Source organism: Hemicordylus capensis, chromosome 4 (assembly GCF_027244095.1).
Source record: "Hemicordylus capensis ecotype Gifberg chromosome 4, rHemCap1.1.pri, whole genome shotgun sequence".
In the NCBI taxonomy this organism is placed as follows: Eukaryota; Metazoa; Chordata; class Lepidosauria; order Squamata; family Cordylidae; genus Hemicordylus; species Hemicordylus capensis.
Genome location: NC_069660.1, coordinates 209,617,744 through 209,645,119, shown reverse-complemented (window position 1 = coordinate 209,645,119; position 27,376 = coordinate 209,617,744). Strand labels below are relative to the sequence as shown.

Genomic DNA, 27,376 nt, shown 5'->3' with positions numbered 1-27,376 from the left:
TAAATTGTAAGGCAAAAAGTCATCAATTAATTTCCTCATTAAAATCTGCCCTGAATTCACTAGGTGGCCTTATGTAAGCCACCATCCTTCAGCCTCTCATCAGCAATAACAATATTGACCTGTCTTATAAATTGGTGTAGATTTGTGAAATAAGATATACAAAGCGTTCTGAATATTCTACACCCCATATGCCTTCAAGCTGCTTGATGGGGAAATCCACCCCGCCCTGCAGGCTAAAGTTGGCCATCCCTGCTAGGATGCAACATAAGCCTTATTCTCATGACACATCCAGAATGAGTGAATGTGGGGGTGGTGGGGAGCAGGATCATGGCAGCAGGACTTGCCCTTCCAGTCTATGCATGTTCATTTGAATATATGCATCGCATGGTATCTCTGCATGTACAACTGGACGTGTAGGGCTCTCTGATGGGAATGCTGGAAAAACAGGGTTTCCAGTTGCAAGGAGAGAGCTCTATGCATGCACAGCTGTCTATGTATATACTCCATGCAAACTTTCAAATTAAATCACACAGATCTCCCCTCTACACACATCCACTCACCGTGGATATGCCATGAGAACAGGGCAAGCCAGCATGGCTAGCAAGCCACAGGAGACCCGGTGGTGTCACATCTCAACTTATCCATAAAACTCACTGAGTGATCTTGGACCAATTACTGTCCCTCAGCCTAATCTGTCTCACAGGGTTGTTGGACAGATAAAGAGGGTAAAGAGAAGAACCAGAGACACCACCCTAAGCTCCCAGGAGAAAGGACAGGATAAAAGTATAACATACATGCGAAGTTATTTTCAGCATACGGTATTTTTTAAAAAATCAAATAATATCCACTTCTGTAACACAGTAAAAGTAAAGTGTGCCGTCAAGTCGATGTCGACTCCTGGCACCCACAGAGCCCTGTGGTTTTCTTTGGTAGAATACAGGCTGGGTTTACCATTGCCATCTCCCGCACAGTATGAGATTATGCCTTTCAGCATCTTCCTATATTGCTGCTGCCCGATATAGGTACCAGCGAGGATTCAAACCAGCAAACTCTGGCTTGCTAGTCAAATCATGTAGTCCTATTCAAACATTATTCTATGCCTATACAGATGTTTGTACACATGTGTAATTGTGTTGTGTGAATGACTATTTAAAATGGCATGCATTCATTTTAGAACTGAACCTTAGAATCGGCGGTTCCCTCAAATGCAGATAACAGATAGGAAGTGTATCACACACTGTACATGCAAGGAACATATCACACGAACAGGGCTCATGTTTCATAACTCCTATCTCCTTCAGCAGTGCCGTTGTGGATTCTCTAAGAGGCTGACTACAACTCTGCAAACTCCACACCAAATACCATGTCCAAATCCTACAGCATAGGTATAGCACTGGTAGTGGTTCCCCCGCCCCCTTGTTGGTCATGTAAATACTTGCAAAGTCTTTGTATCTACAGGTGGCAACAACAACACTGTTGTTACAGAAGCTAAGTATAACACTAGTGGAACAGAAAGACCGTTGGCAGTGTCTCTACCCTGGTGGCAATAGACAAAATGATTGTGTTTAAAAGCGTGTGACCAATTTCAGAAACAAATTAACAGCGCTACTGGTTTGTAATACTGTTAGAGCTGTCATCAAATAAATGGCTGAAATAGACTAGAAATTGAGAGCAGAAGAATAATTCCTTGTCTACTGAGGCTGCACAGAAACCAGCCTCTTCCTCAGTTCCCAGGTTACAGGAGCTGGGAACATTACAGATGCAGCTTGCTCAACCCTTAGGGCAGGGAGAGGCTGGCATTCCTGTCTGAGGAAAGTACTGCTTAATAACATGAGCAATGGGTGACGAATAAGCCTCAATGGGACTATGACCCACCCCCAAAGGTAACTGTGCCAAAGCTCAGATTAAAGGGCAGCAACTTCAGAATTAATACACACACACAAAAATTCTGTTCACCTGTAAATATAGTTGTTCATACATGCACATTCATCACTTGATTTATCATCACCTGCTTAATGCTCACAATTTAATGTGTGAACTGATGCCACTGAAAAGTTATGTGTGATATGAATGCTGTGTTGGTTGTGTTTAATCTGTGATGGTTCATTCACACAAGCGGGTCACCAGCTGATGCTGTAGTATTCATATGATTAGCATGACTAATCAGCTTAGAAGACGTGGATGCCCACCACAATTCAGTCTCACTCAGTGGGTAATTTGGGACAATTTCCTTTCAACCTCAATTTCACATCTGTAAAATGTTAACTAACAGCAACCTAGGATGAGTTAAGATATGTGTATGTGTCCCATCTTGAGTGAAAGGTTTGGCTTTTAAGTTTAAATAAACAGATCAGCAGGAAGGTATCCCATTGAGACAAGAATTCTGCTAGAGTGTTTACATGACCTCAGAGCACTGCTCCTATTTGCTTTGGTGTTCAATGTTTCTACCAGGTCTCAATAAACTCATAAAATTAACATACACAATGGGGAAAGTGGCAGGCGCTAATCAATACAAGTATTGTATTGATACACTGCACTTTAATAATAAACCAAGAGCCTATGCAAACGTTCTCCTCTTAACTGCCCACACCCAACCCCTCTGAAAAAAGCACTACATGAATTGAGCCCAAGAGTCATAAACTGTGCAGAATTCTGTTAAGGCAAGGCAGGGAGGGACTAAAATGGAATGCCATTCCAAACACAAAACACAGAAGGGGGCTAAAAAACAATCATGCTGTTTGACCGGCTGCTGGTGGATGCACACGCCCACACACAAAGTGGAGCCTCAGTTTTGAAAAGCAAACAGCAGCTTTGCAAGCTGGGCCGTGAACCTGGGCTTTGTGGTTCACACACAGACAGCCCAATGTGTAGCTGATTTCCCTTCACAGCTTATCTGCTTCCCCAGGAACACACTATCAGCAATAATGAGGCACCGTTACTGGAATAACTGCAGGAGTTCTCTTCTGGTGGAAGAAGGGGGGAATATCTTGTTTTCAAGCTATCAAAACTCTCACATCTCTGCCATAAAAATCTAAAGACTCTCAGGAGCCAAGGTAGCTGGCTTTTGCAAAAAAAAAAAAAGAAAGAAAGAAAGGGGGGGGAGGGGGAGATGCATTTCTGCAAATTTAGATTGTAAAAACTGCTCAAAAAGCAGGTGTTGATGTCTAAATGAGAATTTGCATCCTCTAAGCTAGAAGCCCTGAGCCCTAATCTTAATGTCTGGGAACAGACTCTCAGTGCAAAGAACAACACACTTGGCTGATGCTCAGAAGCACACTCTCTTCACTTCTTCCACAACAGAACCAGAACACCAAGAACAGATTCGGGGGTGAAGTCAAATTAAAACCAGTCAGACATCAATAATCAATAAAGCAAGACAAAAGGGTGTCAATGTTTTTCTTACACAGGAAGCACTCCCATGTTGAAACTGTCGTGCTAGTTGCATGCAGATCGTCACATGCAACCATTCCCCAATGTCTGCACAGGCACTGATGAGCCACAACCGCTTTTGGCTTCCCATCGCAAATATGTACAAGGGGTTAGGTCACACATTACGAGCGTTGGCAAACCCCAGTTTATACCATCTCTCTGACAGGTAGACAAGTATGACATGTGTTTGCAAACACCTTGGTTGCATTCATACTTAATACTTTTAGGTGTACACACAGAAGATTCCGGTGTTCACCTTAGTGGCAATGGTTGCACACTGTCTTTCAAACAGCAGTATTTTCTGAATAGGGGGAAAAACCATATTCAAGAGCCCCAACATTCTTCCTTCTCAGGGCACAAGTCTCTTCTTTTGCATGGTTAAGCAAGCTCAAACTATCCCTTAGTTGTTGTTTCTTTTCAAGGTCACCTATTAACTGGGTAAGACTGAGACCTTCATTCCTTGGCTCTCCCACGGATATGAAGGATGTCTCCTTTACAGGGTGTGGAAGAGTTACAAAGGTTCTTATCAAGGGAAATTCTGCTGCAACTCCAGCCCAAGAAGGGAACAGCCAAAGGCATGCCAGAGATAAGGATACTCGTCGCCATAAAACCTCACGTTTTATATGGAGTGAAGAATCACTGCTTTAAAACGGAGCACAAATACACCGGTGGGCATCATAAATCTCCCCTATTCTTCCCACGCACATTTTTCTGCAGGGGGTTCTATTCCCTCCCTCTAAACGTCAATAACAAACTTCAACTGAGCCAGAAACAGCCGCCTGCAGAAAGCCACCGTGCAATCAGAAATGCGAGCCACACCGTTCTAAACTTTGTCGTGCGCAGTGCGCTTTCTTTTAAAGCAGTTCCAGGGACTATCCTCTTTCCAATACTCCAAAAGCAAGCACTACAACCCCCCGTGTCAAATACATAGACAGGAGGAAGAGTAGATTATTTGCAGACTCACCTACGATTCCGCCCCGCCCCGCGCCACACACACAAACCGAACTTGATCATTATTTATATTCCAGACAGGTCGGGATTTATAAGCGCGCAGCCACAAGTTTCGCTAAACTACAGATCGCCACCTAATGGGATTTCTGTTCCTCCTTAAAAGTTCAGTGTTGATTTTGTAATACTTCTGTTGTGCACACAGACAAACGCACACGAAGGTGCATCATAAGAGACTTGATTTACTTACGTGTATCCCTCCGAGTTCATGTCCCCTCCATAACTTTTCTGGATGTAATACATTTTATGGGTATGGCTGGTTACCCCTCCTCCTCCGCCGCCGCCGCCGCCCGCCATCATCATATGCGGGTTCATTTCGTAGCGCATATCCGTACCGGAGTCGGTTCTGATCATCCTGCCCATGCCCAAGGTGTTGAGCCGCGGGTGGGATCCGCCGTTCATGCTCATCGTGGCGGCTGAGTTAGCGCAAATGAAGTGCCTCAACGGAAGACCAGATCAGGACAAAGGCATGGACTCTACAGGAGTGAGCGAATGGGGGGGGGGGTGGTCCTACTGGGGAAAGGCTGCTCCTCCCTCTGCCTCTCTCTTTCTCCCGTCAAGCCTTTGCAAGACGCAAGTCCTCACCGAGATACTGGCGAGGAAGCAAAAGAGCGAGCAAAACAGGACTGTCCAAGAAGCCCGTGAAAGAAGTGTGAGCTAAGAAAAACACAGAGGGAACGGCAGGCAGGTCTGCAGAGTGCTGCCCGGGGGCGGGTAAAGGACGGGGGTGGTTGCAGAAGTGGGGGGGAGGGTCCAGGTGGTTCGGAAGGAGAAAGGAGGAGGAAACTGTTTTTAAAAAGAAAAGGGACGGGAGGAAGAGAGACAGGTCCTGGTGGTGGTGCTGAGCAGCTGTGGCTGTGTCCAGGTGAAGAGACAGCAGTGGCTGAGGCTGCTGGCGGCGGCGGAGGAGGAGGAGCAGATCAGCAGGCAGTTCCCTCCCTGCTGGCACAGGAAAGGCGAAGCCGCACCTTTTGGGTTCCTTTTTCAACTAACAAGCCTGGGCGGGGAGCCGCCGCCGCCGCCCTCTAGTCCATTCCAGTCTCCTCGCCTCTCCCTGTCGGGCTCATAAAACAGTTGTGTGTCCGGGAGGCGCCAGGCCGCCCCTCCTTCCTCTCCCTACCTGAGCCCAACCCAGGAAGGAGCGAGGGAAGGCACGCCTGGCTCGCTGGCTGCGGCGTCCTTGTTTTTTACAGGAAGGAAGAGAGAGAAAGGGCAGAATCCTGGGTCCCACCCTTGACAACCAGACTCCTTGGAAGCCACTCGGGAAAGGCTGGGCCGTGCTTTGCTTCCATGGGAGGAAACCTCCCTCTGTGGAAACGACGCTGGTTCCAGTGGCGCCCGAATGACAAAGCGTTGACGCCTTTTCTCCCACACCTTGTAGTGTGGGCGAAAAAGGTGAGCAGCATTCAAGATGGTTTAGCACGGCCTGGATACCCCACAGCACCTGGCCTCCTACCCACAAGCCGGGTGACAGACACGAGACACCCGACCCCCACCCCCCATTTCAAGACATGGGTGCTAGGGTTCTAATCTGTGCAAGAGTTGACCAACACTTGGGGGGGAGGGGGGGCTCGCAGGGCAGACTTCCGGGAAAAGACTCTAGCCCTATTCACAGGATCTACTACCTGTGGATATTGAACAAATCGAGGTGGCAGGCCCTGCCTTTTTATATATGCACATGCAACCAAATGTCTCACCCTCTTCTGAAGCCATTTTTACAGTGGGTGCATACACACTCTTAGGGAGCAGAATCATAGCACACCCCCAGTCTTTGCACACTCAGTTGAACGTCTGCATGATGTGTATGCACATACAATTGTACATTTGCAATGCACTCTAGAAATCCTGGAAAGGGAAGGTCTCCAGTTGCTAGAGCTGCCTTTCACACACAGTGCCCCCCCCTTTATTGGAGGAAGCACAAAACCAGCCTTTAACATATGAGCCCAGTTCAGACAGTGTGCTGTACGAGGATGTCCGTACACTCGTACACCTCTTCGTGTGAATGACTACCTATATTCATTTTAAAGGTGAACCTGCATACAGCCCCAAATGCATGGTAAAGATGGGAAGTGTATTGCTGTACCTGCGTTCAGCATGAGATGTGAATGACTGTACCTGTGTACAGATCTGTACCTGTGTACACTCATTGTACGAGTGTTGAACATTACATGTGAATGGTCCTATGCAATGCTTTATACTGAACCATTCCATTAGTCTATCTAGGTCCAGGACAACAGGATGCATGGGGAAAGCTATTTTCCTTTATTCTGTTGCTTGAATCTGAATTGCCTGGTTAATGAAAACCTCCTCTCTCTGTCTCTCACAATCTGCTTAATGAAAAAGACAATGTAATTGTTTTTATTGCCTACCTTTTTCTTCTAATGTGATAATAAAACCTTGCTGGTGAAGTGTGCTATTCTTCATTTTGGGTCTGCCTTAGTCACATGCCTTTGGAGGCCTAGGGATGCTCAGCCCCTTCTAAGGAGGGTCTTGTTGCCACTTTAAAACGACCACCAGATATCTTATATAGAGAGTGGTTTTCCCCACATCAAAATAAAATGGATGGTGGCAGTCTACAATAAATCCCTTACAGACAAGGATTCACCACAGTAAACCTGGAGAAGTGCAGGGAGGGGGAGGGGATAAGGAAGGCCTGAAATAAGTCCTCCCCCACTAGCTCTGGCAGGAGCTTTGACAGTGCATGTTTAGGTACAGCCTCAAATGTGCCCAGCTGATGTTGTGTAGAAAAAGAAGGCTGTTTGCACATATTATCCTGAGCAAAATTCTGATTTGGTACAAAGAATTTTGGCAGTCCAAGTGCTTGAGCAGAAGAAAAACTAACACTTAGGGATGTGCCCTAAACATGGTTTGAAGCGCGGTTTGAGCACTTTTCGGAAAATTGTACTGGGAACTTTAAGAGAAAGGAGAGCAGGCCCTTCCCTGCTCTCCACCACCCCATGCAGCTTCCTGCTGGGGTGGTGCACATCCAAATAACTCCCCACGTGACACCAGTATGCACATGGTCTCTGTACATGTGCAGGCACCAATTGCATGGTCAGCATGGTGTTACTGATCATGCAAATGGCATCCACGGATGCCGTGTGTGCTGGCACCACGCCATCCATTATTTGGATGTGCGCTGCCCCAGCAGGAAGCTGCATGGGATGCTGGAGAGCAGGAAAGGACCTACTCCCCCTTTTCTTACAGTTCCCAATACAATTTCCCAAAAAGTGCTCAAACCTCCCTTCAAACTACGGTTTGGGCACATCCCTACTAAATCTATGGTCACAAGCTATAATTTTGTCTCATGGAGCTACACATGCAGCATCCTTGACTGAGCTATGCTGTACTTCTTCTGAGCACTGTGCACAGAATATCTTCAGTTAAGAGGAAGGTACAATTATTCATCCAAAATAAAAAGCATTTTGGAAGTAAACAACTATTCATACAAAATGTCTTCCTGGGACAGCAGGCTTGCTTCCACCAAGCGCCCAAATGCTAATTGCAAAGGGTGCGATGAATATCAGTCTTGTCAGACCTGACTAACAATTCTGGTGAAAAGCTTGAAATACCTAGCAGTTTTGCTTCAGGTGGAGTCAGGCAACACAGTTGGCACTCTCTCTCCAGCACAGACAATAGACAAAGTGTATTACATTACCTGCCTCAGACACAGGTTTTTCAGCAAAGCAAGCTTCATGACTTGCTGTCCTTGAGATTTTCTTGGCCCACTGTCTAAGTTTTTAATATTGATGATGTATCTGTTCCAGTCAGTAAAATATATTTAGAAACAACTATAATTAAAATGTATTTAGAAATCATATGATTGCTGCTACTATTGTCCTAAGTACTATTGTACTAAGAGCCAGCATGGTGTAGTGGTTAGAGTGCTGGACTAGGACAGGGGAGACCCAAGTTCAAATCTCCATTCAGCCATGAAACTAGCTGGGTGACTCTGGGCCAGCCACTTCTCTCTCAGCCTAACCTACTTCACAGGGTTGTTGTGAAAGAGAAACTCAAGTATGTAGTACACCGCTCTGGGCTTCTTGGAGGAGGAGCGGGATATAAATGTAATAATAATCTCTATATATAATTATCCTGGGTGTTCCTTTAGAACGTGCGTCCCGGCAGCCCAGCTGACTGGCTGGGCTGCGGGGGCGCCTGATTGGTCCTGGCGCACCCAGGAGAATTGGCTGGCTGGGCAGCTGTGGAGGCAAGGTGGTGGGCCCGGCCGCGGCAGTGGAGGCAAGGCGGCGGGCCCGGCCGTGGCGGCGGAGGCAGTGGCGGGCCCAGCGGAGGCGGCGGAGGCACTCTCGGGCCCGGCCGCGGCGGCACTCTCGGGCCCGGCCGCGGCGGCACTCTCAGGCCTGGCGGTGGCACTCTCTGGCCCAGCGGCGGCGGCGGCACTCTCGGGCCCGGCCGCGGCGGCACTCTCGGGCCCAGCCGCGGCGGCGGCACAACTAGAGACGCAGATGTTCTGTGCCCGTGCCCACTAGTAATAATAATAATATTGTTAATATCACTCTGGGGCAGCAGATTATTAGGCCAGTGTCCAGTTCACAAAAACTGTGAGAAAGGAAGGTGGGACCCAAGGCAATCTAGCCGTCTCTTGATCATGGGAGGCAGGGCTGAATCTTGGCTTTGCCATTGTGCCTGGGTTGAGATATTTGTTGGGAAAGGAGGACAAACTGGAAGCTAGAAGAAGAAAAGCAGCATATTTGACAGTACTTGAAGCCAGGTTGACTAAATTGATCAATTCGCCTACATCCCAGACTTTTGAAACTAAGGTCATTAAGGTCATTTTCTCAGATGGGCCATGTTAATGGTACTACTGCCAGGGAATTGGCAAACACCCCTTGCTACATTTTAGGCTTGTTGTGGGGAACTAGCAAGCTCAAATGGAGCAGTCCGCCTCAGAATAAATTTGTTCAAAGTTTAGGTCATGGGAAGAACTGAACAGAGAGGTTAAGGTTCAAAAGTAGGTTTATTTTGAGGGTTTTAAGGGTACAGGAAGAGAAATAATGGTTAATTGGTGACAATATTTAACTAACAACACTAGCAAGACTAACAAGTTACGACTAAGTTACCGCTCACAAAGAGGCAATTTGGCTTGAGTTTCTGAATTAAATTCATTCAAGTCTGGCTAGAGAGTAACGGTCTTGGAGAGAATAGGCTTTGGATTTTAGAAGCAGTAAGACAGGAAGGGAGTAAGAAGTTTGAGAGCAGAAGGTATATACTACTTAAATCCGTCCGGTGGGATGTTCGAACTCTTGTGGCTTGGTCGATAACGAGGGACCTCTCTCCTCCAGGGCAGGCAGGAAGGCAAAAGGCAGGAGCGGGAGCCCAAGGACCAGGAAAAATCCAAAGGGGTTCGGATCTTGGGAGACTAGGCTCTCACAACTAGGAGTGCTGCACAACCCGGCCTAGGAAAAAGGGTTGGTTTGGAGAAGAAAAGCAGGACAGGAGTGAGGATCAAGGCAAAGCAAGATGGAGGTGCCAATGCCAAGACGTGATGACAGGCAGCAGGTGAATCCAAGGAAGAGACATCTGGTAAATCTGAGGGAGAGAGACATGGATCTTGCCCAGGGGCATCATACTGATCACACCTTTCTGAAAAGGAGGACAAAAGGGACAAAGCACAGGACACATCATTGTCCTATTCAAATTTGCTGAGTGTACTTCTTTTCAGTACAAAGGGTGAATAGGTCTAAGAGATGCATATAGGGCAAAATGCAAAGGGTGCATTAGGATTTATCTCGTGTCTTTTTAGAATATCTGGGAGTGACTAAAAATTAACAAGCTAGCTTCCTGTGCCCTGAGCCAGCCATTAACATGCTTGTTTGCAGGGGAGATGACCTGTTACTTCTTATCACTCCTTCCTGAGGAGATGATATCTTGACCTGATCCACTGTGCCAACATAGAGAGAATACTTGCCTGATCCTTGAAAAGAATAGCACTTGATTAAATAATGTCTGTTCTGGCTTCCCCACCTGGATGCAATCAAGGGGGCGAACGCAGGAAGGTTCTCCTGCAGTCCCAAATTAAACTTAATCTGAGAACTACCATTTCCCAGGCTACATGCCAAGTGACATGCCGTATGAGTTAGCTCATGCGAACCTAATAGAGATCTCACAGTCCTGTGGGATCTGAACAGAAAAATGTGGGAACTACAAGTCTGTAGCCCCAAACCAGATACAGGGGGTGCAATGGAGAGCCCCCAAACAGGCTCTCCTAGTAACAGCCATGACTTACTCAAATGATATTTTCTCCTCAGCAAAAAAAGTCATCCTTGGAAATTGGACTTTAAGTTATTCTATAAAGCACTCCATGTACACTGATGGTGCCTTAATAATGATAACAAATACTAATACACTTTACAGATGCTAGAACTTCTTGATTTTTAAAAAATAAGGTATGCATTGTAGGTTCACCCAGTAGACAACTGGGAAGCCTGTGGTATTGTCCCCATGTAGCAGCATAGGAAGCTGCCTTATACCAAATCAGACCATGGGTACATTTAGCTCAATATTGACTGACATCAGTTTTCCACAGTTTCACATAGGGGTCTTTTCCCAGCTCTACCTGAAGATTCTAGGAATTGAACCTGAGGCCTTCTGCGTGAAAAGCAGATGCTCTACCACTAAGCAAAGGCTTCATCCCCTAAAGCAGGGGTTCTCAACCAGTGTTACTGAACTACAACTCCCATCATCCCCAACTACAATGTATTGTCCTCAGGGATGATGGGAGTTGTAGTTCAGTAACTTCTGGAGTAACACTGGTTGGGAACCCTTGCACTAAGGGGAATATCTTGCAACGCTCACATGCAGTCATCCATCCAAATGCAAACCAAACGCTTAAGAAAGGGGACAATCATAGGCGCTCTTACCCCTGGACTTCCAGGCCAAAGTCCAGGGCCTCCCCATCCACTGGGGGCCCCAAAATCTCTTTAGTCTGTCCCGAGTGATGTGGTCACCACACTGCACCGTCAGCCCACACTATGATAGGTGGCTGAGCATCCCTGTGCCCTGCGCCAGGCAGTCCAAGCATGGCCTCTGCTTTAGAGACGGCGGGGGGCGGGGGGGGAGTGGGAAAAGAAATATGTGGGGTGGGAATATGTTAAGTTGTGTGTTGAAATGTTTCTGTTACTGCATGTTTGCATACGTATACCTGTTATAATATTCTTACATCCTTGTGAGTTCTATTGCTGTTTGTGCCCTCAAGAACTCACGTGTTAAAAATGCTGTGTGTGTCACTGTGTGGGTGTGTAGTGGGATGATGCTTAACTTGCAGTGGGAGAGGGGGGCTCCAAAGGCCTTTAGGTCCAGGCTCCAGCATTTCCTAGGTGCACCTCTGGGGGCAATTCACGCTTGCTACCACAAAACCAGTTCTTCTCTCCATATTTTAGCAAGGCTGTGGCTAATGTATGATGGGCAAACACAGAGCAAGCACAGCATTCTGTTTTTACTTCAAGTGAATTATTCTACATATTCTACATACTTCATCCTCCTACAGTAGATGTTAATGCCTTCTGGCTATGGTTATCATTTGACCTCTCCACCTACACAACTGATGAACACCACAAAGACCTATGATGAGTACCTGGTAAACAATTTAATACTTAAAGACTGATCAGCTTAACACCAATTTTGAAAACATAGTGATTGTGGAGGATTAATGTTTATAATGATTAGACTAGTGAGTGTATGCTTTCTAAACTGGAAGCCCTCATAGATACAGGGGTTGGTTGTAGTTACATAGTGATTGAGGGAAGACACTCAGCACATGATCAAAGGACAGTGGTTAACTTATCAAATGAAGTGTTTGGTGTGGTACTCACTCCCACCAGCAAGTCATGCCCCCTACCCTTTAAATTTCTCACTTCAAATTTGTCCCAGCTGCTTAGAATTTCTCAGTGATTGAAGAGGAAAGATCTTCTGTACATGTTTGGAGGTACTGTTTATATTTATCATTACTCCACATTTCTAAAGGATTGCCACGGGAATTTAAAAGAAATTTAGAGGCGAAGTCCTAGCTTAAATTAAACCCAGCCACAGGCAGGCTATCCCTAATTTATTATTTTATTACTTAATACATTCCTTCCAGGGCTTATTCCTTTCATTGAAAACAGATTTGAGCAAGGTTCTAGCTGAAATTAAGCCCTGAATTAAGAGTTGACCAGAGCCACATGTTCATAACATATCATCTTCCTTCTGGAACTGCACTGCTCCTTCAGACTAGTATGAGCGGGATATGCATGTTTAAATCCTACACTCCCTTTTTAAAAAAAAGCTTCCTTCACTCACATAATGAGCATATTAGGAAAATGTTCACAAAGAGGGTTAGTCTGGAAATGTTGTCCAGGTTATGCCACAGTACAGTAGCATTGCTTTTTATGTGGGAAAGCATTTAAACATTCATCCTCCTCAGTCTGAACAGGAAGAGCTGCAAAAGGCCTGTGCTGAGTGTGTTGATTAACTCTTACACACACAAAAAGAACTTCTAAATTTACTTCAGGTTGACCTTTGGGATGTTATGTTGAAAATATATGTAATCATTAAAGAACTCACAAGAATAAATATAGTAGCACTGTACTAGTAGTTAGGGGTGTGCATGGAACTGGCTGGTCCAGTTTGGACCGCGCAAGTTTGGTCCAGCACCCCCTCGAAACACCACCACCACCAGTTCAGTCTGGTTGGGGGTGGGGGGAGTCATGATTTTTTTAATTTAAAAAAAATTTTTTTTAAAAAAATTGTAACTTATCCCCTCCGGGGGAGTTGTTGGAGGCGGCAGGCAGGGGGTCCACAAAGGTTCTCCCTCCTCCCACCAGCCTCCTTTGATGCCCATACCAGCCAGCCCTTCAGCCCATTTGGGCCTTTCCCCCTCCGGCACTGTGGTCATTTTAGAGGTCGACACGCCTGTGCAATTAGCCTCTGTGTGACCCAAGCCACACAGAGGGCAATTGCACAGGCACAGCGGCCTCCAAAATGGCCACCGCGCTGGAAGATGAAGGCCTGAATGGGCTGAAGAGCTGGCTGGCTAGCCAGTATGGGCATCAAGGGAGGCTGGCGTGGGGAGGGGGAACCTCCACAGATCCCCCCCGCCACCGCCTCCAACAACTCCCCCAGAGGGGATAAGTAAAAAAATTTTTTTAAAAAAATCATGAACCCCCTAAATGGTTGGGGTGTGTGTGTTTGGTCCGGGGTTGGACTGAACAGGGGATGGTTCGGTTTGACCCCGAACAGTTGAACCAAATATGTTAGACATCTAACGCATTCGGCATCAAACCTGTTTGCACATCCCTACTAGTAGTAGCTAGGGGTATGTCAAGGCAGGGCTTGAAAAAGCCCACAATATATTTTCTGGCAATTGCTCTTTTGTCTCCAAGGCATTCCCATATGAAGCCCCTGAACACTCATTTCATCCTATGTGTATTTAATGCACCCACAAAGGCAGTCAGTAAGAAAGCAGAGGTCGCAGAGTTATCATGATTATTATCCAGAGCTTCTATCAGAATGTTGGTACAGAATGAAGTATGGATGAAGAACAATCCAGGTACAAGAGAAGCAATATGGATTGGTTGGGGGATACAACCATGAAGTTATGCTGAGTATTGTTTTGTCTGCTAAAGCAGAATATCTCTCCTTAGGGTTCAGACTAGAGTTATTATAATAATATGTGTGTTGTCCCCAGTAAGGCAAATGACCACTACAAGGGAAAATTCAATCAGGGAAATTACCTAAGTGAAAAGCTCTGTTCAGTTCAGGGTGTTGGTGGCAGCTGCTTTTATATGGCTTGAAAAAATATACTATACCTTATTTGGCACTTGCTTTTTTGCCTTCAAAACATCACTGTGGAAAGCTCCTTGAAGGTTCTGTTTCATCGTATGTGTGATTCACATGACTCTAAAGAGGGCTGCAAGAAAGCAGAATTTCTAAATTAAGATCTTTTGCAAGCTTTTATCCGGATGTGTGTAAATAATGAAGAACGGGTGAGGTGATACAATCAGGGCTGGATGAAAATAACCATCATGTGGTGTGCTCAGTATTTTGCTCTAAGGCAGGGTTCAAAAAAGGCATGGGGAGTTGCTTGGGAAAGTGTTGTTGGAGATGTTTCCCTGCTGTAGCCTGGCTGAAGGAAGAATGAATGAAGACGTTAGGAGAATCACTGTGGTGTAGCGGCTATGGTGTTGGGTGTGAGAAACTCAACTACAAGTTTCTGTTCAGGTATGAAGTGCACCACTTTGACTTAGGTGAGTCACTCAGTCTCAGTCTAACCTATCTCACAAGAGCGTTGAAGTTAAAGCTCTGTGGAAATAATAGAAAAATAACAATTAGCATTTATTGGTTGAGAATAACCATCATGAGGTATGCTAAACATTTTGCAGTAAGGCAGGGTTTTAAAAAGGGAGCCTTACAAATATTTTCTGGTTTTCAGAGAGCTTCATTATCCACAATGTTGTAAGAACTTCAACAGCCCTGTAAAACATAAGTATTAAGATCTCCATAATGTAGATGGGGATTTGAGGGTCAAATTTGTTGCAGAGTGATTTCTTGATTTATAAGGAATTAATCAAGAGACTTATCTTTAGTTGCAAGAACATCATCTTAATTATTTATTATTTTTAACACTAGCTAACAAGGTAACAGTCATTTCTGTAAGAGGGGGAGAGCCAAACCAACTAAACTGATAAAACCACCAATCAACAGAACTGAAAACTGACTCCACCCCAAGTACTCAACATAGACACATACATACAGAGATAAGTATGCCATAAGCAAACAGAGAGACAATACTTAGTTACATAGTAAAATTCCAACAAAATTAGCTCCTGCTAACTGAGCAAAGAGACACCTTTTAAAGTGGTGATTCTCTTATATTTAAGCAAGGGAAGAGCAACTGGCCCTTACAAACCCCAACACAGCATTCCTCCAGTGGCTATTTCTGGTACCTATGTTTCTTTTTAGATTGTGATCCCTCTGGGGACAAGGGACTATCTTATTTATGCATTATTTATTTTTCTGTGTAAAGAGAATTTTGGTTGAAGAGCAGTATATAAATATTCATAGTAGTTAGTAGTAATACTTAATTACACAGTAAACTCCCAAATTCCCTTCTCATTGTCTCATTCTTCAGTTCACAAGTCCCTGAAATGGTTCTTTAGTTAAAGATTTTGTGAGTATGTCTGTTACAATCTCCTCTGATGCACACAGTATTTTATATGGATCAAATTTTTCTCTTGCAAGTTCCTTACAAAGTGGTACTTAGTGTCAATATGTTTGGTTCTTGACTTGTCACACTTTGTTAGAGAAGAATGCAGCTCAGGTTATCCTCATACATTGTAATTGGTCTTGGTTCCTCTATCTCAAAGTCCAGAAGGAATTTATGTAACTATACTATTTCTTGGCAAGCCTGTGCTGCAGATAAATATTCTGCCTCAGTTGAAGAGAGGGAAACAATAGATTGTTTTTTACTCGTCCATTAAATCACTCCTCCCCCATAAAAGAATATATTGCCACTGGTTGATTTTCTATCTTCCTTATGGTACGCCCAATTGGCATCCATTTAACCTATCAACCTAGGTTCGGGCTGGTGGCAGTAATTCACAGGTGTGCCTCACAGTTAGCAAGAGACGCTGGACCGAATGGACAGGCCCAGTGTCGCTCTGGCTGCCACTGCTGCTGGGGCAGGGGGTTGGGGAGAAGGACTGCTTGGCTCACCCCACAGCAGCCATCCCTCAGGCATGCAGTGTCTGAAAACCCAAAATGAGGTTAGGCAGGGCAGGTGTGGGGTGGTGGGCGTGGGGTGGCAGCAGGAGGGCCCTGGCCCTTTTAAGCCCCCCCGGACTTTGGAGGCCATGGACCAGGGCCCCAAGGTCCGGGGGTTAGAGCACCTCAAGTGCCAGTATTTTTTCTTCTCTGGCTGCCAAAGATAATCTTTTATGTGGGACCCCTTTATTATATCTGCTTGAACTTCTGGTTACGTCTCAGTCTCCCCTTCTGGATTAGGTCTCTCTACTATATCGTAGCTTATCATTACTTCCTAATTTTGTTGTTGTGGTTGCTGGTTAGCCTCCTCACTTATCGGAAAGACTGAGTGTTAGATATTGCTTTGGCATTTGACCTTGGTCTCTCATCAAAATATGCAACACTATGCAATTTAACAGGTTCTGAGATAGGGTCAAATATTCTGTAGCTTTTGCTACCCAGTTCATAACCTATGAATATTCCTCTTTCACTTCTGCAATCTAATTTCCCTCTTTGTTCTTTAGGAACATATGCATACATCTTATATCCGAACACTCTAATATGTTTTAAGTTCGGTTTTGCCCCATTGCACAGCTCAAAAGGGGGTACTCTTTTAGTTTTAATGAGTAGTCTGTTCTGAAAATGAGTTGCAGTCATTACAGCTTCACCCTAGTATTTATTTTCCACACCTGAATTGAGGAGCATACTTCCGGACATTTCAATCAGGATTCTGTTCAGGCGCCTAACAACGATTGGGCAAGGGGAGACAGTCTGCCTGGAGGGGCCCCCCAGAGGCACCTCACGTGACTCCCCATTGCCCCCTGCCCAGCCCCAAGGCCCCTCAGCCACTTGCCCTGTTCGCCGTCTCTCCAGCTTCTTCTCCTGGCCGGCAATCGAGCAGCAGACAGGCTGCAAAGAGCTCCTTTTCTCCCGCCTCTCAGCTGATCAGCGGGTGGGCGGGGCTTCCACAGAGGCCTCGTGTAGGCCTCTGTGAAGCCTGAACTCCAGTAGGGCCCAAGCCAGCCAGGAAGGAGGAGGCAGCCAGAGTGGCCACCACTGTTCTCTGCAGCAGAAGACCCCCTGCTGCCAGGTAGAGTGTGAACTCCTTTTTGTGGTTACCTTCCCCGCCCCCCCCCGCCCCAGATATATAGGCATCTGCTTGCCATAGGGCTTTGATATGGGGGGGGGGGAAGGGACTGAGAAATATTTATTTTTAAACAGCTTGGAAAATTTGCTGGCTTAAAAAAAACTATCAAAAAAGTCCTATAAGTGGCTTGTTTCATGGCAGAAAATTACAAAAACTTCTGGAAGAAACAGTATTATATTTATTTTATTCATTCATTTATAAATGCACTTATGTTCAAGTTGTTTTGCAACCCGGAAGGTCTGAGCAAGAACTGTGAAGCATGTGTGGTGCTTTTATTTTATTTTATTTTTCTTGTGTGTGAACTGCTCCCCAATAACTTGCAGGTACTTCAGGGTACATCTGGCCAACATGTGAATGCAGCACCTCCATTCCAGAGGAGATGTGTGTTAAAGGGCTTTAAAAGCCTCGTGTGAAAAACCTCCTGGAATCAAACTTGACTGAATTTGTTCAGAATTCTGAGAAAACAAACATAGGTTCACCCTGCATGGTTGAGAGTCTCCTTGGCTAATCTGCAGCAAGGGGGCCATTTTAATCATTCATCTTTCTGGTGTGTTCTAGGCATTAAAAGTAAAACAAATGTATAGTACTCAATGTATATCACTATATATTGTGACGTGTGCGTGTGTGTATTCAGTGAAATGTATTTCCAGGCAGCATACTTATTTTGAAATATCAGACTTAAATCCTTGGGGGCCTGGGGTGTGCGGAGGCCCTGGACTTTGAGTGGGGGGCCCCATTTTAAAATCTCGTCTCTGGCCCACTCCAACCTTGCTATGCCCCTGATTCTGTTCTTTCTCTTCACCACCCCATTTGCTTTGGAGTATGAGATATCATTTTCTCATGTTTAATTCCTTGTTCCTTTAGGTATTGCTCAATATCTTTCACCGTATAGTCCCTATCATTGTCAGTGCACAAAGTCTTAGGTTTTCTTCCAAACTTGTTGCTTATTCTAGTCACATATTTTCTTCCAAATTTGTTGCTTATTCTAGTCACATATTATTTAAGTTTTAGCAATATTTCATTTTTCTCTTTGAGTAGATAAGTGTAAACATGAGAAAAATCTATGGTCAGAATTTTTTTTTTTTTTTTAAATTGATTTCCATACTGCCCTTCCAAAAATGGCTCAGGGCAGTTTACACAGAGTAATAATAAATAAATATGCATTGGTTCATATTTAGTAGAGCAGTGGTTCTGCTCCTACCTCTTGGGCAGGTTCCAGATGGTGTCCCTTGACGTCAAATTTACAGAAAATTTAGAATTACTACCACCAGCCCGAACCTAGGTAAATGCCTGCAACGCAGTGCCTCCCACTCCCAACCCCCTCAGATGCTCCAGAAGGATATTATGGTTGACTAGTGATTTTAAGCCTGTTAAATTAACGGATGCTAGTTGGGTTACGTTTTCCCCCTCTCCTCCACCCGGCTGGGCCCACCGCCTCCTCTGGCCCCACACTCTTGCCTCTCTTCCCCTCCCTCCCACCCCAATCTCTTGCCCGCCCTCCCTCTCCCACCCCTCTCTCTCACCCTCCCCTCCCTCTCACCCTCCTGCCCCACTGCCTCTTGCCCCTCCCCCCTGCCCTTTCTCCCCCCCCATGCATTTTTAATTGTTTTTCTTACTGGCCCACCGCTCCTCCTCCCGGGCAGCAAACAGTTTACTTTGGAAGCAGCGGCGAAGCCGCAGCAGGAGGCGGCGACTGGGTCCGATGCTGGCCGCGGCGGGCCCGCCATGCCACGCGGCCTGCCATGGCCACTGCCGCCGCTTGTTCGTCGTTGCGGGCGGCTACCGGACAGCCACTGCTCCCCCCATTCCCACCTTCAGCCCCTGGTATCGGGGCCCACTGCGGGCTGCCCTTCCGCTGCCGGGCCAGTCCCGCAACCACCAACCGTTGCCCCGCCGCGGCCGCCGCCACCATGGGCCCCATTCGCCGCCGCAGCCATCCAAACTCAGCCATCTTTTGGACTCTGCTCCCTCATGGCCGCCAGGCTCCATACGGCCGCTTCAGCGGCAGGGCCGGCCCCGCCGCTGCTGCCTCCACCCTCCCCGGTCCCCGCTTTTCCTCCTTTCGCTTTGGGAGCCAACATGGCCACCTGGTGCCTGTGGCCGTATCTTTCTCGGATGTTCTGGGCATGCGCTCTGCGCATGCCCAGAATGGCCGAGAAAGACACGGGCAGACACGGGATTACACTTTAGCCTTTTATTATAGAGGATAGTATCAAAAGCCGCCGAGAGGTCCGAAAGGACCAACAGAATCACACTTCCTCTGTCAATTTCCAATTGGAGATCATCCATCAGGCCGACCAAGGCAGTCTCCACCCCATAGCCCGTCTGAAAGCCAGTTTGAAATGAGTCTGGATAATCAGTTTCCTCTAAGACCATCTGGAACTGAGAAGCCACCACCCTCTCAATTACCTTGACCAGCCACGGAAGGTTGGAGACAGGCCTGTAGGTGCTCAGCTCTGAGGGATCCAAGGTAGGCTTCTTCAGAAGTGGTCTAATAATTGCCTCCTTAAGACAAGGAGGCATCCTGCCTTCCCTCAGAGAAGCATTTATAATCTCTACCAGGCCTTCTACAACAACCCCCCTGCCAGATAGTATAAGCCATGTTGGACAAGGGTCAAGAGAACAGGTGGTAGGTTGCACCGTTCCAGTCAGCTTGTCCACATCCTCAGGAGTCTCAAACTGGAACTGATCCAACTTAACAACACAAGAGTCGTCACTGGATACCTCCACATCAGACACTGAAGTAATTGTGGAGATGGAGTCTAAGTCGGCCTGAATGCGAGAGATTTCCCCCACAAAAATTCATTAAACATGTCACAGCGGGTAATCAATGGTTCTAGATTCTGATTCAAGGGAGGACGGACACATACTAGCCCTCTCACAGCTCTGAACTACTCAGTCGGATGCTGCCTTACAGATAAAAAGGAGTCATCTTGTTCAGTCCTCTTGCCTTCAAAACTCCTCGTTGCCTCTGAGAGATTGTTGCTTCACAAACAGAGAGACACACAACTGGGCCCATAATCCAGTGTTGCAGAGTGATTTCTTGATTTATAAGGAATTAATCAAGAGACTTAACTTTAGTTGCAGAAACAACATCTTAATTATTTATTATTTCTTAACACTAACTAACAAGGTAACAGTCACTTCTGTAAGAGGAGGAGAGCAAAACTAACTGAATTTATAAAACAACCAATCAACAGAACTGAAGACTGACTCCACCCCAAGGACCCAACATAGACACATACATACAGAGGTAAGTGTGCCTTAGGCAAGAAGACAGACAATGCCTAGTTACACTGTAAAATTCCAACAAAATTAAATGAGACATGAGAGATCCATGGTTCAATCTCTTTTTCAGAATGTAAAAACAGCTGTGGAAGTAGCCTGAGCTGGAACAGGACTGTGGTGCTGGGTGAGAGTTAGCCTTTTGTCCTTGTCCCATTTTCCCATTAACTAACATACATGATGGGGCAATTCTCACGACCAACAAAAATCTTGGCTCGCAGCCAAGCCCGGTGGTTCTTGAGCGGGTAACCCGCTCAAGAACCCCTGCTAAAAAGCAGGTTTGCGGAGCAAGCGCTCCGGCAAACCTGCTTTTTAGGCTCGTGAGTAGCCGCAGTGAGGCTTCGTGCCACGCCTACTCATGAGTAGACCCCTCAGCCGGGAGGCAAAAAGCCGCCTCCCGGCTCGGGGATCTCCCCAGTATGCCCTGCGCACTCATGCAGAGCATACTGGGGCTTGCGGGGGCTGCGTGGCCCCCACTCCCCCACCCCCGCCGGCTCCATCACGGAGCCGGCCATCGTGTGGGTGGCCGATCCGGCCGCCCAGGGCTCCCTGCCCGCTCATCTGCGGGGAGAGCGGGCTTAGCCCACTCTCCCCACAGTTTTAACAAAAGTGGGTCTCATGGATCGTGAGACCCGCCTCACTCTCTCTCACACACACACACAAGGAGAGAAAAAGACAATAATATGCAGGTACTAATATTCACAGCACAGCTAATAACAAATTTGGGGAGGGATATCTGTTAGGCAAATGGCATTGTCCCAGTGCTGATGTCATGATCCAATTCCCTCTCCTGCCCCAGCTGCATTTAAGCCAAATTTACCCAAGTAAATATACCAAAACATGATGAACTGAGCTGAATCAGAACATACAGCCTCTCTCTCGCCAGCATCATTATCAAACATCTCACTTACTTCTGAATATATAACCTTCAACACTCAATTGTATGGAGCTGTTGAACCTCCTCCACATTCCACTCAATTACTTGGAGCTGTGAAAAAGCCAATTTGGCTTTTGTTGTTATATGTGTGGAGTGATTGTATTATTATATTTATGTAAAGGTTTTTCTTTAATGTATATAATTTATTTTTTGTTGTATCGGCAAAGTTCATGTGAGATAATTCACACCCTCCTGGATGAATCTAAACAATGGGATTGAAGGAAGTAATAAAGAATCCTCACAACAACCAGAGAGAAGACTCGGTCTCTGAGAAACTGTTTATATACTTACAGTTGAAAATACTGTTTTCTGTTGAAGCAATTGTGAAACAAGGATTTATCGTGAAATCTTGTCAAAATATACTCATTATACACATATACTGATTTCATTGTATTGGGAATATATTATTCATATTGTGGAGAGCTGTTGTATTTTTTGTTATATATAGTTTATTTAGTGGTATTTGATTTTGTATTATGTATGGTAGTACCACTCCCCTATATCTACATTCTCTGGACTGAACCAAAGGGGCATCTTCAATATTCAGAATATCTTCATTATTCTGTTTCCAGCGTGACCAGACAGATATCTTTGGGACACTCACAAGCAGGGCATGAAGGCAACAACTTTGTATTTCATTATTTGTTTTGCTACCTGTGTCAAGTCTGTGGCCATGTAATTAGCTTCCTCTTTCATTTTTTTGTTTTCATTCCCTTCCCCTTTTTGGACTTATTTTCTTTTCAGTGATATCCCAGGAAGATTAGAAATGATCTGTATTTAGGGTTGCCATATTCTGGCTCTCCGAATCCAGGTGCCTATTTTGCATATTATGTAAATTGGTTTGCAAATAGTTTGCATATGCTAATTAGCAGCTGCACTTTCCAGTTGACTTGTATTTGCTCTGGATATCTACCAACAATAGTTGGGGAAGATATCTTTGCCTGACCATTTTCCTTGACATATTAACAGCAGTAACAGAACAAAAAATAAAAAATACACAGCTTTTTAATTAAGGCTACAATTCTGTACACACTTATTTGAGAAAAGATCTGATTGAAAGCAATGGTGCTTACTTCTAAGTAGGCATGCACTGAATATAAAGCCAAGAAAGTCCTTAAACATTACAATACACAGCCCGGTAGGCAGGCAGTGATTTACATCAAAAGCAAGCTATCCTCTCAAATGCCCGATAGAGATCCCCTGCTGATAACAAACAAGACAACATTCCTCAGGGGCTTACTGTACTTGTGAAAGTGAAATCTTCCCAGCTAGCCTCTTCCTCTCTTAATTCAAGTCGAGCAGAATAGTGACTGCATGTTTTGCATCATAACTCTACTTCTACAAGGGCTAGAGCATTGTTTTTGTTTTTAAATGAAAGCTGAAATCCGGACAAATCCGGGTGGGTTAAGCAATCCGGATGAGATGCTTAAAATCCGGGTGATACCTGGAATTCCGGGGGCATGGCAACCCTACCTGTATTCATTTTGAATGGAGGAGAGCATATACTGTTGCATACTCCCCACTTTCCTGACCGATGAGAAGTTCTAGGGCAGCCCCTCTGGGTTTAGTTTCCTTTGGATATCGGAATACTGAAGACTCAGTTTGTAATATTTGCTTTATTTACAAATATGAAGCCAGAGGCAAACAGGCACTCCAACAAACAGCAGACTTGTTTTCATTCATCCTCATAGAAAGCTTTGCCAAATCACACCTGCCTCTCAACAGCCACCTCCATACAGCAATAAAGTGTGGGATATTCAAGGCTTTTGTGCAAGCTACAAGCATGATCTTACTTGCCATACACATACTGCTGCAAGCTTTTGTGCTACTTCCTAGCACAGTCTTACTATACACTTGCTGAGCAGGGACTTTGCATAATTTTCGCAGCACTGCTGACCAGCTCCTGTACTCTGGGAAGAACCCATCCTGGGAAGAACTTTTGTGACACCTGTTGGGAAATGTGGCAGGCAGGTGGTACTGTGAAAATCATGCTAGGTCACTGCTCACTGTTTGTACAGAGGGTACAATCATGCTAGGAAGTAGCACAGAAGCCTGCAGCAGCATGTGTGCAGGGAGAAAGATCACACTTGGAACTTGTGTGGAAGCTCTGAATATCCCACACTTTGTTGCCATATAGAAATGCGCTTCTCTCTCTCTCTCTCTCTCTCTCTCTCTCCTCTCACTCTGAGTGCCCTTGCCAAAGGAGGTGAGGAAGGTGGCTACTAGGGTTAGGGCCTTTTCCATGGTGGCACCCCATTCATGGAATATCGTTCCCAGTGAGGCTCGCCTGGCTGGCACCATCACTTTGTTCTTTTAGACACCAGGTGAAGACCTTTCTGTTCACTCAGGGTTTTTTTAATTGGCTTTCTTTTCTTTTAATTTTTAAAAAAATGTTTTGTACTGTATTCTGTATTTTGTTGTTTTGTGTTATTTGTTGTATTTTATGCATTTTTAGTTGATAATTGTAATGTTGTATTGTGAGCCTCCCAAAGAACAATTTGTTATGGGCTGGCACTGGCTAACAGGTAAAGTTGTTTTGTTGTTGTTAGGTGGCTCTTGCCCTGTTCAGTTGCTGTTGTACCCAGGCACAATAGATTGTATCGGCTGGCCAACCAGCATTCCAGATCATGGGGACAAACCCATGCCATGCATAGCACTTGACTTTGCAGAGAAACACTGTATACAGGGAGAATCCATGGCTGTGGAGCACATTCATCACGGTAGTGGGGCATAGGAACATAGGAAGCTGCATTATACCAAGTCAGACCATTGGTTCATCTAGCCCAGTACTGCCTACATTAACTGGCAGCGGCTTCTGTGACTGAACAGAGCCTTTCTCTCTCCCACTCCATCTGTAAAAACTTCACTTTCCCATATACTAATCATCCGGACCCTGGCCTCTGCTTCACCCTCTGGGTTAATTACTATTTCCTTTGTATATTATTATTATTATTATTATTATTATTATTATTATTAATTTGATTTCTATACTGCTCTTCCAAAAATGGCTCAGGGCGGTTTACACAGAGAAATAATAAATAAATAAGATGGCTCCCTGTCCCCAAAGGGCTCACATTCTAAAAAAAACACAAGACAGACACCAGCAACAGTCACTGGAGGTACTGTGCTGGGGGTCGATAGGGCCAGTTACTCTCCCCCTGCTAAATAAAGAGAATCACCACTGTAAAAGGTGCCTCTTTGCCCAGTTAGCAGGGGAGATGCGTTTTATAATGCATTTCTATACTGCCTTTTCAAAAATAGATTTCCCATAGAGCTAGTGTGGTGTAGTGGTGAGAGTGCTGGACTAGGACCGGGGAGACCTGAGTTCAAATCCCCATTCAGCCATGATACTAGCTGGGTGACTCTGGGCCAGTCATTTCTCTCTCAGCCTAACCTACTTCACAAGGTTATTGTGAGGAGAAACTCAAGTATGTAGTACATCGCTCTGGGCTCCTTGGAGGAAGAGCAGGACATAAATGTTAATAATAATAATAATAATTCAAGAAACATCCAGAATCTTTAAGAAAAATGAACATTCCTTTGCCAAAGGCCCAGACTGATTAGGTAGCACTTTAGGCAAAACCAATATATGTGAGCCATTCTCAGTAATCAGACAGCAAACTCCTAACACTGTGTGTGTGGGTATAAACGGGCATGAATCCACAGAGCTGCTTGTTCTAACATGAACTATATATCTCGCACAAGCAGCTCTTCTGTTTGGCACTCAGAACTCTTTCAAGAGGTGTGGCCTCTTCTAGAACAAAAGACATGAATGAGTCACGCCCGTTTTAATACTCAGGCAGTAAGTCCTACCCTAAGGAGTGCCAGCACTGCTGCTCCTGTTTTTCCTCTCCTGCATGTTTCTCACAAGTCTTAATGCTCTTTAGCTAAGCAATTGCCCTCGTGGCCATTAGCATCTAGTCAGTGTCCTGACCAATGCAGTGCTTCAAAGTGGTGGTTGCTGCTGCTGCTGTTCTAGTTTAAAACATGAATATTCTCTGCATCTGTTGTTAGGGCCCAAAGGATTTCATTTTAAGATCAAAGAGATCTGCTCCCAGCACAGCTACAAAGAAGGATTCGATAACACCTCGTCTTGAGTAACACCCGCATGCCAATTGATTTATGGCATCACCCCAGTTTTAATTAGACACTGGGTGTGTCTGTATGTATTGATCAACAGCCTGGAGTTTGAAGCTTAAATTAACCAATCCAAAACCTATTTTGGTTTGGAAATAATCTGGAAATATTATTAAAATTATCATAAAGATTTTATAACTTGGCAAAGAGGCACCTTTTAATGTGGTGATTCTCTTTGTTTAGCAGGGGGAGAGTAACTGGCCCTATACAGCCCCAGCACAGCACCTCCAGTGACTGTTTCCAGTGTCTTTCTCATGTTTCTTTTTAGATTGTGAGCCCTTTGGGGACAGGGATCCATCATCTTATTTATTTATTATTTCTCTGTGTAAACCACCCTGAGCCATTTTTGTAAGGGTGGTATAGAAATCAAATAAATAATAATATTAAATAATTAAATTATCATTCATAGTACACACACACACACTATCTATCTATCTAGTGTGTGTGTTTAGTATGAATGATAATTTAAAATTATTAATGAATTACAGAATTGTAAAGAGGAGAGCTGGTCTTGTAGTAGCAAGCATGACTTGTCCCCTTAGCTAAGCAGGGTCCACCCTGGTTGCATATGAATGGGAGTCTAGAAGTGTAAGCACTGTAAGATATTCCCCTCAGGGGATGGAGCCGCTCTGGGAAGAGCAGAAGGTTTCAAGTTCCCTCCCTGGCTTCTCCAAGATAGGACAAGATTTAAAAAAAAAAAAATTATAGGACAAGATTTTTTTATGAACCAACAAACTACCAAAGCATACAGTACGTTGCCAAAGCACAATTATATACAAAGTGGTTGTTTGTACATCATATATCTACAAAGATTTACACACGAGGATTTGGAAACCCACAAGGTTATGAAGTATATGCAGGTAGTACTGTAACTCTGGGATGGGGGATTACAAGGCACATCAGGTAATCGGGGGTGGGGGGTTACGTCCAACGTCCATTTCCATAATTTGTCCCATTGCTGTTTAGAAGAGATACTCTTGACTTTTTGCACATAACCATACAGACTTTTCCAGAAGAGATTTACTGTCTCATCTGCGTGAACCTCTTGGTCACGTCTTCCCTCCCTATTCCTATGCAGGAGCATTGCATAAACGACATACAGGTTTACTAATCTGATTACAAGAAGGGGAATGTTCCAATTCCCTAGTATGAGGGCACCCGTTCTGTCCCGTTTCTTTGAAGGTTTCTTTCTGGGACCACGAAAGGAGGTTCTATTGCTCAAACCTGATGTTCTTCCCAAGTCTTTTTTTCCAAATCAGGTCACTCTAACAGCTTGCTTACTCCCTGCCACACTCTTTTGGCTACCACAGACTCTTTTAAGAAATGTGAGTGGGTTTCCCTGAATGTTTTACCTAGCTCACTAGCTTTCTGTTTGCAGGTGATTTTAGGACACTCTTGCTGGTCCTCTGGGAGCCATGGCTTAGCCGCATTAAGTGGTAGTACTTGGTGGTATAAGTGCCACCTTGTTTCCCATAAATGGAAAGGGACTTTTTTCTCCTTAAAGAGAGCGATAGGGTGATCGGATTGCAACAAGTACTGTGAAGTGCGGTGTTTGTGGCGTTTAAATCAGGTTTTTAAAAAACCCACTTCTAGAATCTCTCCATAAATTATTTTCCTTAGCTGCTTAACTAAGGAGGATCCTTGAAATAGATCCGGTTCAACCTTCCATTTTTTAAGATAGGGCTAAGAGA

General features: G+C 45.1%; 1 protein-coding gene and 2 long non-coding RNA genes across 7 annotated transcripts in view; 1 reads left to right on the top strand and 2 right to left on the bottom strand.

Annotated features, from left to right (window-relative positions):
• Nucleotides 1-5,567, bottom strand: part of DSP (desmoplakin) — a 52,665-nt gene extending 47,098 nt beyond the window's left edge. Inside the window, exon 1 of one of the 4 annotated variants that reach the window (XM_053248485.1) lies at nt 4,628-5,567. In XM_053248485.1, coding sequence (XP_053104460.1) covers nt 4,628-4,845 — 218 coding nt within the window. In that variant the 5' untranslated portion in view covers nt 4,846-5,567. Of the gene's footprint in view, nt 1-4,393; nt 4,459-4,627 lie in introns of those variants that run through there. The other 3 variants (XM_053248486.1, XM_053248483.1, XM_053248484.1) reach the window with 3 other exon arrangements.
• Nucleotides 5,568-9,399: 3,832 nt separating this feature from the next.
• Nucleotides 9,400-17,026, bottom strand: LOC128322676 (uncharacterized). 2 transcript variants are annotated; one of them, XR_008305876.1, is made up of 3 exons: nt 16,869-17,026; nt 14,247-14,347; nt 9,400-10,044 (listed from the first exon to the last, which is right to left on the bottom strand). It is a non-coding gene; the product is annotated as an uncharacterized LOC128322676 (long non-coding RNA). The 2 variants fall into 2 exon arrangements; XR_008305875.1 differs by having other exon boundaries at nt 9,400-9,857.
• Nucleotides 17,027-17,079: 53 nt separating this feature from the next.
• On the top strand, nt 17,080-21,966 carry LOC128322677 (uncharacterized). The gene is made up of 4 exons (XR_008305877.1): nt 17,080-17,269; nt 20,460-20,579; nt 20,685-20,738; nt 21,716-21,966. It is a non-coding gene; the product is annotated as an uncharacterized LOC128322677 (long non-coding RNA).
• The last annotated feature ends 5,410 nt before the right edge of the window (nt 21,967-27,376 follow it).